The 12,016-nt window shown below is 43.1% G+C and overlaps 1 protein-coding gene across 6 annotated transcripts in view; it reads right to left on the bottom strand.

Moving 5' to 3' along the window:
• SYT16 (synaptotagmin 16) overlaps positions 1-12,016 on the bottom strand; it is a 118,282-nt gene that overhangs the window by 33,453 nt on the left and 72,813 nt on the right. For 3 of the 6 annotated variants that reach the window (XM_074583709.1, XM_074583712.1, XM_074583711.1), the window contains one exon: positions 3,000-3,212. The exons of 2 other annotated variants lie outside the window; for them this stretch is intronic. In XM_074583709.1, the coding sequence (XP_074439810.1) occupies positions 3,000-3,212 (213 nt within the window). Of the gene's footprint in view, positions 1-2,925; positions 2,933-2,999; positions 3,213-12,016 lie in introns of those variants that run through there. One more of the 6 variants, XM_074583715.1, reaches the window with a different exon arrangement.

Raw genomic sequence — 12,016 nt, 5'->3', positions numbered from 1 at the left:
CAGAAATCACCAACAAACCAGGAAAGCCTGCATTCAAGGTTGGAGAACTGGCTATGAAGAAACTGTGACTTTTGTCAGATGGAAGGATGAGCACCACCTCCAAATAGAACTCTAACAGATACAGGGACATGGAAGCATCTCTCCAAAGATACAGGGAACACTCAGCACATCAAACACTGAAAACCAGGCTGCAAAACGCTGTGAAGTCCCCCCTTACATTGGCAGGTAAACAGCCTGGTTAACCTACAGTATATTTCTTCTTTTTCAATGATGCAAAATCTCTCAGTTCTATGAAGCATTACAATGTGCTAAAGAAATGCCCTGAGAGGCCTCATCAGTTCCTAAAACACACTGCCAGAGTTAAAAGATGAAGCCTAGTAGATCTTCTTGCTAAATTAACACTACATAGTTCATTGACCAGCAATAAACACTGAGATGAGGAGTTTAATGTGTGCCTGTTACCTGCGCTGACCAAGGCAATGTTTGCTCTGTGGACTGCAGTGAATCACTGTGCTTTTACAAGAAAAAGCATGTCTTGTCTTTTCTTTGTGATTTTCCAAAATGAAAGAAATTTGATCCATTCTTCTAGATTGCATATAAACACACGCTGCAATTTAAGAACCTGTTTAAATATGGCCCAGAGGATGAAAGGATTTCTGTATGGATCTGGGTACTTCTGGACTTGAAATCCTCCTAGCTACTGGGAGTGATTTTCAAACCCCTCTTCCTGAAAGACAGTAACAGCAGCAGAGATATGAGTTACTGGGACTGAGGCATATTTGCCCTCATAGAGCAGTATGCCTGGCCCATGCTACAGCCCCAGTTCCAAACCACTCTGCAGTACCCCAGCACCATGTGCTCCTCCGCACTGAACCAAACCAGATGCAGGGAGACCAAGCAGTGCTTCTGCCCCTGGTTATTTTGAGATTAGCCATCAAAAAGTGCTAAAAAACTTCCTAGAAGCGCCTCAGAGGAGCAGAATCATTATCTAATTACAGTAAATCTAAACAAAAAATGGCTTGTAAATTTTAGGGGTTAAAGAGAAAAAGGATCTTAAATTTCAAGTGACATTATGTAATCAGGCCAAGATTGTTTAATTTACCACATGCTGGGTAATAGCCTGAGAAGACTCCATGTTTCCAGAACCAAAATAGGCTCTTTATTAACAGGGTGATTTGCAGAGAGGCTGTGGGCAGAGCTGGCATTCAAGCCATTCAGCTCCCCAGAGCATCCTCCAAACACTTCCTTCCCGCAGTGCACTCCTCTTTCCAAGCTCTATTCAGGTTACTACAAAGATTTTTAACAGGTGAAAAGTTAAAGCTAGACGAGTCGTTAGCACAGACTGTCGTGACATTGATAGCAGAAACAGAGGGTCAAGGAAAATCTCATGTCAGAACGCGATGTGAGAAGACTTTGCCGTATGTTGAGGCTCAGTGTGAGAGAAGTTATTCAGGGGTCTCCAAGATGTTCAACTTCGTTGTATGCCTAAGTTTGTTACATGTTTCTGATTCTGTAAGAAAAGAACACTACCGGCTATATGAGTAAAAGGTCTGTTAAAGAGAACACAAGAAGAGAAGCCTTGAGCATAGCCTAAAGAAGGTCTGAAAGTACCGTGATCCCAATCTGGACTCAGTACTTTTGAAAGATACTTCATCCCTCCCACCCAGAAAGGTCCAGAGAACCTGCTCAGCTGAACCTGTTTGATATGTCATCAGGGCACAATGACGGCTCTACATACACGAACTTTTCTGTGTTTTGTGATCACGGCACCAGCTAGGGGCCAAAATGGACTCCCACACACATGGAGATCTCCGACCGGCAACTGGGAGGTATCAGAGTGTGGGGTTATATAGGATTTCCCCCAATCCCTCAGCTTTTCTCCCAGATAAATGTCTCATATTTAGAGCTGTGGAAGAGCGTAACTATCGCTGTACACCCAGTAACAGCAGCTCTATGTGCCTTGGAAGCCTTTCTGGGTTTGAAGGAGACCAGACATACTCAGGATTAGTTTATAGACATTTGTTTGTAATGAAGGGTCTAGTCTTGAGCGTCATGAGGAATGGGGCAGAGAACCAAAGGTCTTAATAAAAGCAGGCTTCGACATCTAGTTTCTGAACAGCTATTTAAACAATATTAATATTACCTCTAAAAAGAAAACTAAGAGCAACTCTGCACCATGTTGTGCCAGAAGAAGAGTTTGACGGAGAGCCATATCTTGAAATGATCGCTCTAATCAGAGGGTGCATCAAAATCAAGCAATTGTATTTCAAAATTAAAGCATTCTACGCAGTGAAAAACAAGGGGCACTTTCACAGCTCTTCCCCCTAATGAACTGCTCCAGATTTTAGAATGCGTTCAGGCCAATTTTCTAAGTAGCTACATTTTTAAATGCATTTCATCTCTGTTTGTATAAAAGAGTCATTACATTAGTCCATAGAAGATCATAAAATTCTTCCCTTCTGTGCCATAAATTTTTAGTTTCTGTCATTGCCTGACATTTGGCGTATGTGCTGGCAAACGATACAGCATAATTCATTCACTGTTCACCTTGTGTTTGCAAAACTGTTACAAAAGGAGACATTCAACTTCTGCTAAAAGGCTTGCTAAACAAATGACTTAAGTGGCACAGACCAAAAATAATTAGAATGAAGTCCTGCAGTCTTTACTCTGGCAAAACTGGCAATAAAATCCATGAAAACTCATGAGGATTAGAAGCCAGAATTCAAAAGCCATATACAGCTTGGATCCAGACTTCCCTCTAAGTATTTGAGAAATGAGCTGCAGGTAACCAGTAAGGAAACCAAGTTTAGCAAGAGAGAAAGCAAGATTCGGGGCTTGTTCTCCACCACAAAAGAAGCTCTCCATGTTGAGGCTACAGATCTTAAAGACTCCAACTTCTTTAATCTTATTTCATGCCAACAGGACCTTTGCATTCAGATGCCTCCGTACTGTATATTAAAGACTCCAACTTCTTTAATCTTATTTCATGCCAACAGTACCTTTGCATTCAGATCCCTCCGTACTGTACTCCTCGTGGCTGGAAAGCAAACGGCTGAATTTGCGTCTATGCTCCACACCTGCTGGTGTTGCTTTTTCAGATACTTCTGCCCGAAAACTTTGTGAGCATGACACAGAGATCTTGCACTGCTTAATCACCTCATCACCGCTGCCTGAAGATGCTATCTGTTCTCCATCCTCCGTGTAACTGTTTACTGGGAGAAAAACACAACTCGGGCTTTAGACAGTCTGCTGCCCTTGGCCAAGAAGCCAGATGACATGACACACTTCTAGCTCTCAGATGGACCTTCTGGGGAGAAAAAGGGTACCAAGGGTTTAGGGATGACTGGGGATTGATCATGAGAACCTCCTGCTTCTTCAGCCTCTGGAAAGCCTGTGAATGTCATAATATATCAACAACATTTACATATTATTAGACCTTGCCCAACTCTGCACGTTACTCTTTTTTTTTTTTTTAAATGAAGATATTTAACAAAGCAGAACACAAAGTAAAACACAACACACATAGAGAACCACTCGTAAAATCATTAGCATGTGCAAAGACAAAGTAGTAAGCAAAGGTCTTGAAAACTTGGTCATGCTTCCGTTCCCCTTCAGCTCCTGCTAAGGTGGAGAGGGAACTTCTTTTGTGCAGAAAAAACAACTCAGACGTAACCTGCTCTGGGTAATACTATGAACACATAAATACAGCACATGGCTAACAAGCACCACTGACTTCATCTGCCAGCAGCAGAGGAACTCAGGAGACCAATGTAAATTGCAACCTTTAAAAGTGAAGATACGCATTTGAGCGCGTGCCTGTGAGTGCTCTTCCCCTCCTGCTACCAACACGTGCTTTGAATATGAGATGACTGCACCCTCATTAGTGCGTGAATATCTGCCAGATGGGGGAAGGAGGGTTCAATACATATTATATATACTTGGCCTTGCTTTGTTAGGATGAAAATACAGAGGCATTTTGCTGATCTCCCTGCCATCAGCATCAAGGCAGCACAACAGCAGGACGTTTTGACCCACCGGTGTGCATAGGGAAGGGAGCGGTGGGGACGACGGGCAGTCGGTGTGTACGTGCATGTTTGTGTCCATGCGTGTGAATAAGCCAGCTGTCAACTGTGGTCGGTCCGCTGCTTGCTCTTGACCATGAAGTATACGATATGGTTGCCAAGACTCGCTTTGATAATCGCTATGGCAAACCCAAGCAGCTGAACAAATGAGAGTTGCAGACAAACGCGTGAAGGGCAGCTTTCTCAGTGACACTGCCCAGTTTGGGAGGGAAAGCACCTTTTTTCACCTCAACTCTCACTTACATCAACCACATGGCTACAGGTGGGGAAGCCGGATCCTACTTTTACACACTATGTTAGGTCTATTAAAAATGTGCAGTTTAAACTTAATGACAACTGCTATCACTGCTCCATAAATTTACCTGCTGCTGCACAGAAGATGGCAGTCAGCTCTTTGGGCAGAGAGGTCAGAGCAAGGAAGCTGGCAGTACCGAAGCAAACTGCTCCCACCACCGGCCCAGCAGAAGCTGGCTTTTTCCATGCTGCCACACTGGTAGATTTGACCCTCTGGTCTGATTTGCCACAGTTTGACAATAAGCCTGCTGTTTCTTCTAGAAAATTGCTCTCAATTGGAGGAAAAAGCTAAGTGTTCCCATTCTGATAAAAATGAAAAAGGTTTTAGACATTAGTTCGTAAATGGTCAGTGACCAGCTGTCATAAAAATTGATTATTTTTATGTAAGCTGTTAAAAATAAGTTTCTTTGAATTTTTTTTAAATAAAAATTATTTCAAGATGTAACAACCCTACGGCCTAAATGTGCTACGATCTATTCAAATAATCGAAACACATAAAACTAAACATTTTTTTTTTCTTTATCCATTATCTTTTTCTTTATCCAACTGCGTTGTCAATTCACTACCTGCAGCTCATGTAACCTCTACAAAATTAATTTAAAGGCTTGGCAAATGCCAGTAGGTTCAATTTATATGTGTATACCTTTGGGGTATTTAAGATAAAAAATAAAAATTATTCCAGTATAAACAAAAGTCCACTTTTCACTCAAACAGCTTCCCAAAAATCCTGAGTAAAATACCATCTTTAGTAATTAAGCCATATCTTTCACCATTTTCTAAAACAACCGTAACATTAAAATCCCAGGTCCATGATGGTCAAGCCATCATGGGCATGAGGCTCTATACTTAAATAAATGCACATTAATGTTGTGTACAATTCTGGTTATTACCAGAAACTTCACAAAGGCCATGGGGATGCAGCACTCCTGGACCACTCTTGTAAGGGTCCCTGGGGTGACCTGCATGCAACTCCCTGCAAAATAGACCACAGCCCGTTTTCTAGGACAGAAGGGGAAGGGGGAAAGGATGGAGGGGAGGAGTTTGCCCCATTTGATGTATTACTGGCCGCCTGACTTTGCCTTCAACTTTACAAATCCCCAAAGCATGACTGCATCACTTGTTATGACACTGGATGCTATTTCTTACTAGCATTTGGAAGCATACAGGCTAATTAAATGGTGGCACTGGGGAATCTGTAGCAAATGCTTGATACGTCTGCTGCTGAATCTCTGCCTGAGTAGCAGACAGCTCCGTGTCAACTTAATATCTCTGTATTAATAAAACTAACTTTACCCAGGGGAGAGAAAAACATTAACCATTCAAATATACAAGTGTCCTGATTAGGAAAGGACAAGGGGGAAACATTTTGTATATCACCACGGAAGCTTAAACAAAGGACCCATAATTACAATCTAAATTCTGGAAAGATAATGAATACATCGTGAGATCTGCAGATGTTCTGTAGCATATACACATTTCTACCAACTTTAACTCAATTACTTCTATGCAGCATCTGTTTTACAAATCGGCTTCCCACCACTCATAAGGAAGTATGTGGGATTTTTATATATTTTTATCCCCAGAGGAGACTAGAGGGGAGGAAGGAGGGTGACCTCTTTTTCTGGCAAGGTATTTCATACTACCACTATTTATTCACAAATTTCAAACACCCTATCAGTTTCAAAGTTAGCTTACAGGCATCCAAATACACTAAGCTAAAATGCATGAAATAAATAATTCAAGAATTCTCTGCAGTGTTACCAAGTATAAAGAATAACTTATCATTTGCTCAAAGTTTACCCAAGAACAAAATTTACTGAATAAAATACACAGTGTAGGTGTAAAATATAGTTGTACTGTATGCATCCTGTCCGCCTGCAGGCTAAAAAAAAAAAAAAACAAACAACAAACAACAGTCATTTTGGCTGAACAATGAAAAGTCCACAAGTGCCAAATTTCTGCTTTTCTATACATTTAATGCTGCCCTTGTGTGTCCACTTTCTTCTTAAAGATTTTTCTTCTGCTTTACAGAAGTCAGTTACAGTTTCAATGGGAGATCACCGCGCCCTGAAGGAAGCAGAAGTACTATACAAAAAAAAATGTATTCGATCATATATCCAAAGATAATATCAGTACATCTATGCATAATGCATATACTTGGAGGATCCCAGGAGCAGTCTGTGCCATGTTCTTTGCTATTATAGAAGCAGTCACACAGGCTTGGCCTTAAAATTTTCATGATCAGGATGACATAGAGGATCTGCAACAGCTCCTAACTCAGCAAAACCCCAGAACTGCACACAGAGAGAAAAGGGCTTTTATTTTGGAAAACTGCAAACAACGGATATGTTAAAGCTTCTCAGTAAAAAGGAGGAACATTTTTCAAAGGGGACATTTAGCAACAAACATGGAGTTGCTGCTACCAATTCCCTTGCAACCACAGCTCTGATTTGCAGTGTCTTCAATCTAGAGTCATCTTCTCCCTCTTGCTGTCAACCATTTGAACTGGGAGTTTAAATGAAAGCACAAAATAACTCAACTACCTGATTTATGGGTTTGACTAGGGAGGAGTGTAGCCCATTTATGCTCAAAACTATTTCGAGATAACATCCGATCATCAAAAATCCTTCTTTTTATGAAACAGAAACAAAATCCAAAACATCCACCCTGACCTCAAATATACTTACAACTGACGGAGAATGCACTGCGATACAGTAAACTCGTGCTTCCACACATGCCATTATGGACACAGAGACTGTCCAGAGTGACTGGGCACCATTGACTAACACCAACTGGTAGTCTACTAACGAACAGAAGGCTGTCTTCATCTGGGCTTTCTCCTTGCACCCAGGCCAGTTTGGTTTTGTCCCTTTCTGGTAGGTACACCAACCAGGGAGCCATTTAGTGCCCAGTGGTAAACATAAGGTCCACCCCTCTTCACTGAGTGACAAGTGTACTGTATTCAGCGCTGGTGAGGCCTCACCTCAAGTACTGTGTCCAGTTTTGGGCCCCTCACGACAAGAAAGACATTGAGGTGCTGGAGCGTGTCCAGAGAAGGGCAACAAAGCCGGTGAGGGGTCTGGAGAATAAGTCTTACGAGGAGCGGCTGAGGGGGCTGGGGGTGTTCAGCCTGGAGAAAAGGAGGCTGAGGGGAGACCTTCTCGCAACTACCTGAAAAGAGGGTGTAGAAAGAGGGCTGTCAGTCTCTTCGCCCAAGTAACAGGCGATAGGACAAGAGGAAATGGCCTCAAGCTGCGCCAGGGGAGGTTTAGATTAGATACTAGGAAACATTTTTACACTGAAAGGGTTATCAAACATTGGAACAGGCTGCCCAGGGAAGCGGTGGAATCGTCATCCCTGGAGGTATTTAAAAGACATGTAGACGTAGTGCTTAGCGATATGGTTTAGTGATGGTTTTTGTCAGTGTTAGGTTGATGGTTGGACTCGATAATCCGAAAGGCCCCTTCCAACCTAGACAATTCTATGATTCTAAGTGACAGTGTCCTGCTTTTGCAACATATCAATCTCTACCTCTTCATCTGTCCTCACCCCATGACCAAACCAACTGGGAGCTCTCCGAGGCAAACACAATTGGGTGTTTGCACGCGATGCAGGCAGAGCGAATTACAACTTTGCAGCTTTCATACCAGGTGACATTTCCAACAAAAAGAAAAAAAAAAAAAGCAAACACAAAAAGTCAGAGAGTAATCAGAAACAAGTCATTATTTGGCTCTGACCATCAAGCACCTCCATAGCCGAACAATACAGCAGTCAGAGCAATAAACTCCAATTCTGCACACTGCTGTGCAAAGAAATAGAGAACTGCCCACGACAAACAGCAGGAAAATCAACATCTTTTCCTGTTGCTTTTTTCCTACGCCCGAATTTGGATTTTAAAAATAAGAACATGGGATTCAGCTTCAAACTTAATCTCACTTTGCTGCCTGAGGTTCTTCCATAGCTAAAGGAAATGGCAGCCAAGAAGCAGAAGCACAATCATCCCTGATTTTCCCAATCACCTGCTTTACATTTTACATGTGGAGTAAGCATGAGTCAGGCTTTATTTATGCTACTGGGTTTTATTAGCACAGGCCCAGGATTCGTGAAGAAGTGGAAGATAAAAGGAGATTACACGCTGTAGGAGACACTGCTAAGCCAGGAAAACCCCTGGTGTGGATGCTGTTATATCTGTGAGTCAGCCTACACCCCTTTGCCAGCCCAGGTTAGGTTGCTTGAAGAAAACATGCAGCCGTGTAGGCAGAAAAGCACCTTCTGTCAGCAGATGCTGTGTCTATGCTGGGGACACTGCAGGGCACAGGTGTAGCTGTGTATGCTCTGGGGTGCAGGACTGTAAATGCTCGTGGACTCGGAAACTAAACAAACTGCCAGATCCCTACGGACAACGAGTTAGAAAACACTGTCCCTTCCCTCCCAACAAATAATAACTTTCACTGTATAAGCATTATTTTTATGGCAGCTTTCCTGGTTGCTTTCACAGCACAATGGGTTGAATTCCTTCAGGTTTCCCACCATTTGCCTCTTCTACTTGTTTGCTTGGGTTGGATGCTCACTTCTTGTAGTGCAAGGGGGTCACTATGTAAGCTCCCTCCACTACATTTAAGGAAGTTTTTCTGAATTGGTGCTAGCTTCTTCCAGAAAATGGCCTTCCACCTAGCACCTAGCAAACTGCCCAAGGAAATGCCCAGGAAACCCAGGACATTGACTCTTGCTTCTCTTTAAAGTGGAGTTTTGCTACACCACACTTACAACCTGCTAGACTCAGCATATGCATGCCAACTACATACCGTTCATAGCACCCACGGCTATAACCATTAGCTTCACATCCACAAGTCTTTGTTTGATGATTAGCACGGTGGAAATCAACTCCTTCGCAAAGATATTTGTTTGGGGTTGCTACGGATAACAACTGCATTGCAACAAGGCAGATATGTATTTTCCCACTAATTTTTCTAATTGAAACTTCCTGTTTGCTACCAGAGGATTGATTCACCACAGCCCCCCTTTACCACCACTGTAACACCACCGTTTCCATGGCACTGCAGGGACAATCACAGACTTCAGCAGCAGCAGAGGGTGAGGATGTGGTACAACAAGACTCACATGCATTCAGTACCCAAGCTGTCACTCAAAAGGGACAATCCTGTCTTCCTTCCCTTCTGCACTTCCCCTTGTTTCAGTTTTAGCAATCACCTGTTTAACTCACCTGATTCAAATGTAATAGGGAAGGGGCTGGTAACTCTCAGCTGAAGCAATGAGCTGGTCTGGTTCACCACACAGTGTCACGCTCACGAGGCCAGACATGTAAAGTAGCACAACTGTGTGATCAGGGAAGGACAATATATTTCAGCTGCAGTTTTACATCAGCTACTGACAATTGCAAAACTGCACCCTCAGGCCCAATGGTTTTAAAGCTACATAATTTACGGCAATAAGTCCAGACCCCAAAATTGACCCTGTGACACAGAGCTTCAGCAAACCTCAGTGCTCTCATTAATCCAAATTCAGAGCTTTCTCTCCAGCAACACCACTCTCATACTATTTGCTGGAAAATACTCCCACGCAGATTACGCTGCTATGTATAAACCGTATGGGCTTAAATCTCTCTCAGCCTGAGGAGAGAAATGTCTCCAAGTGCCCAGCTTGCGTAGGCAAGCACTCATGCCCAGCGCAGTGAGTCCCTCCAGCGATGCTTCATCTCACATGGATACTGAGCTTTCTAGACAGGGGACCACCCGCCTGAAGATCAGGGAACCTTTAGGCAGAGTGATGAAGCCATAAGAGAATCAGCTATTTTCATAGGATTTTCTACAGATTTTGCTATGGACTGGTGTAAGATTCAACATACGTCATTCATGTTGTTCTACAAATAAGTACTGAGGAAGCCTTTCTTCAGGAGAAGGAGACTGCATGAGAATCACGCAAACAGCATCCGCAGAGATACAGCCCAACCAGACCTTCCTCATTACCTGGAAGACCCACACAGCCCAACAATGCCATTCACTGTCTGTAAAACTGCACGTTTTTTCCTGCATGACTGTAATCTCCCTATTTTCTTTCATTGCAGTCTTTCTCCTTGGTTACTAAAACTGTTTCAGGAGTCTGTGAGGCCACTTAAAATGATTGCTGCTGCCAACAGCCAAAAATGAACTGGGCACAAGGAAGTCATATCCACACCCCTACCCGGCAAGAAGCAAGGACCAACACCATCTTACCTTTTGGCAGAGTGATCCCATCTCATATAAGCTTACATTAGTGTTTTTTGTGCTGTTAAGCAATGCAAAGAGGCTAGAAGAAACAGAGATGGATTATCTATGCTTCCCAAAGTCCTAATGTTCATTCCCTTCTGCAAGCATTTGCCTGCCATCATGGCTTTGCATAAGTACCCTCCTACAAAACGGGCCAAGTGAGCAACAACTGGGGGGGGAAAAAAAAAAAAAAAAAAAAGTACTACTGTTTGTATCAGCACACAGAAATACTACGTTCCAGCTCTGTACAGAGTGCTGCTAGTATGCCTGCACGTAACCTCCACCACAACACAATGAGATCATTCACACCTGCCTTGCCTGTAGTAGGAGATGGAAGGTGAGGAGGCAGGGTTTCTAGGAGAGAGGCAGCACTTCCCAGATGCTGCCAAGATGCTGTTTATTGGTAAATGAAGCCTCTTGAGTCCTAAACAACCTTCCCAGAGGAAGACAGAGTCGCAACTGCCATATGGGGAGTGGGATGAGGATGCCACTTCGCTAAAGTGGATCAGAAAATACACGCGCAAACACACACGCTCACACAATTTGTTCTGTAACTGCACTGAATGGCAAAAGCCATTTCTTCCTCTCAAATACGCCCTTCTCCAGACGGTTTATGCAACCTTCTAGATGTCAAGAGCAGATGACAAATACTCCTGAACAGAGTAGCCTTCCTCATGCTCCCTAGGGAGCTAGGCACAGGAAGCTCTACCCACCAGACAAGGAACTTGGTGAAAACCCAAACTCCTGATCTACCGTGGGCTTGCAAAGACTCTGTGTCTAAAATGACCAACTGAGGATGAACAGCAATGTTGACAGGCCCAAGACAGAGCCTGCAATGGTAACACCTTTGGAAATTTGTGGTTGGAACCACTCTCTTTGGCTTCACTCCCCCAGCTATAAAGCTCACGTATCACAATCCATCCTCCTTTCAGGGCTACTGTGTACTCTCATCACCACTTAGTTTTGGCATCATGGATTAAGATCCCTTATAATTTGAAACTTTGAAAAGACAGAACTGCAAAGGAATACTTTAAACGTAAAAAGAAACATGTACCACCTACACAAAGACAAAAGTCTGGGCATGAACACTTTCTGAGTGGTTCTGAATTTCCCAGAGAGAAAGCATTCAATGCAAACTCACATCCGCACTTCATTTCAGAAAGCTGCGGGCTCGTACCGCATTCTTCAGAGACCAGATGCATATCCTCAGTCACATTAGCGCTTTCTTCCACTCAAGCAGCCAGGAGCATTTTCTGTGAAGTGCTTGCGTCCACTGTCTGTCTTTGTTTTCCTTCACTCAATCCTAGTGGTGCTATTGATTCAGTACAGCCTCTTTAAATGTCCTGGTTTCAGTACAGGCACTGATTTTTATAG

The sequence above is a fragment of the Larus michahellis genome, chromosome 4 (genome assembly GCF_964199755.1).
Source record: "Larus michahellis chromosome 4, bLarMic1.1, whole genome shotgun sequence".
Classification (NCBI taxonomy): Eukaryota; Metazoa; Chordata; class Aves; order Charadriiformes; family Laridae; genus Larus; species Larus michahellis.
The sequence above is the reverse complement of the archived record's forward strand: the minus strand, read 5'-3'. Positions and strand labels throughout refer to the sequence as shown.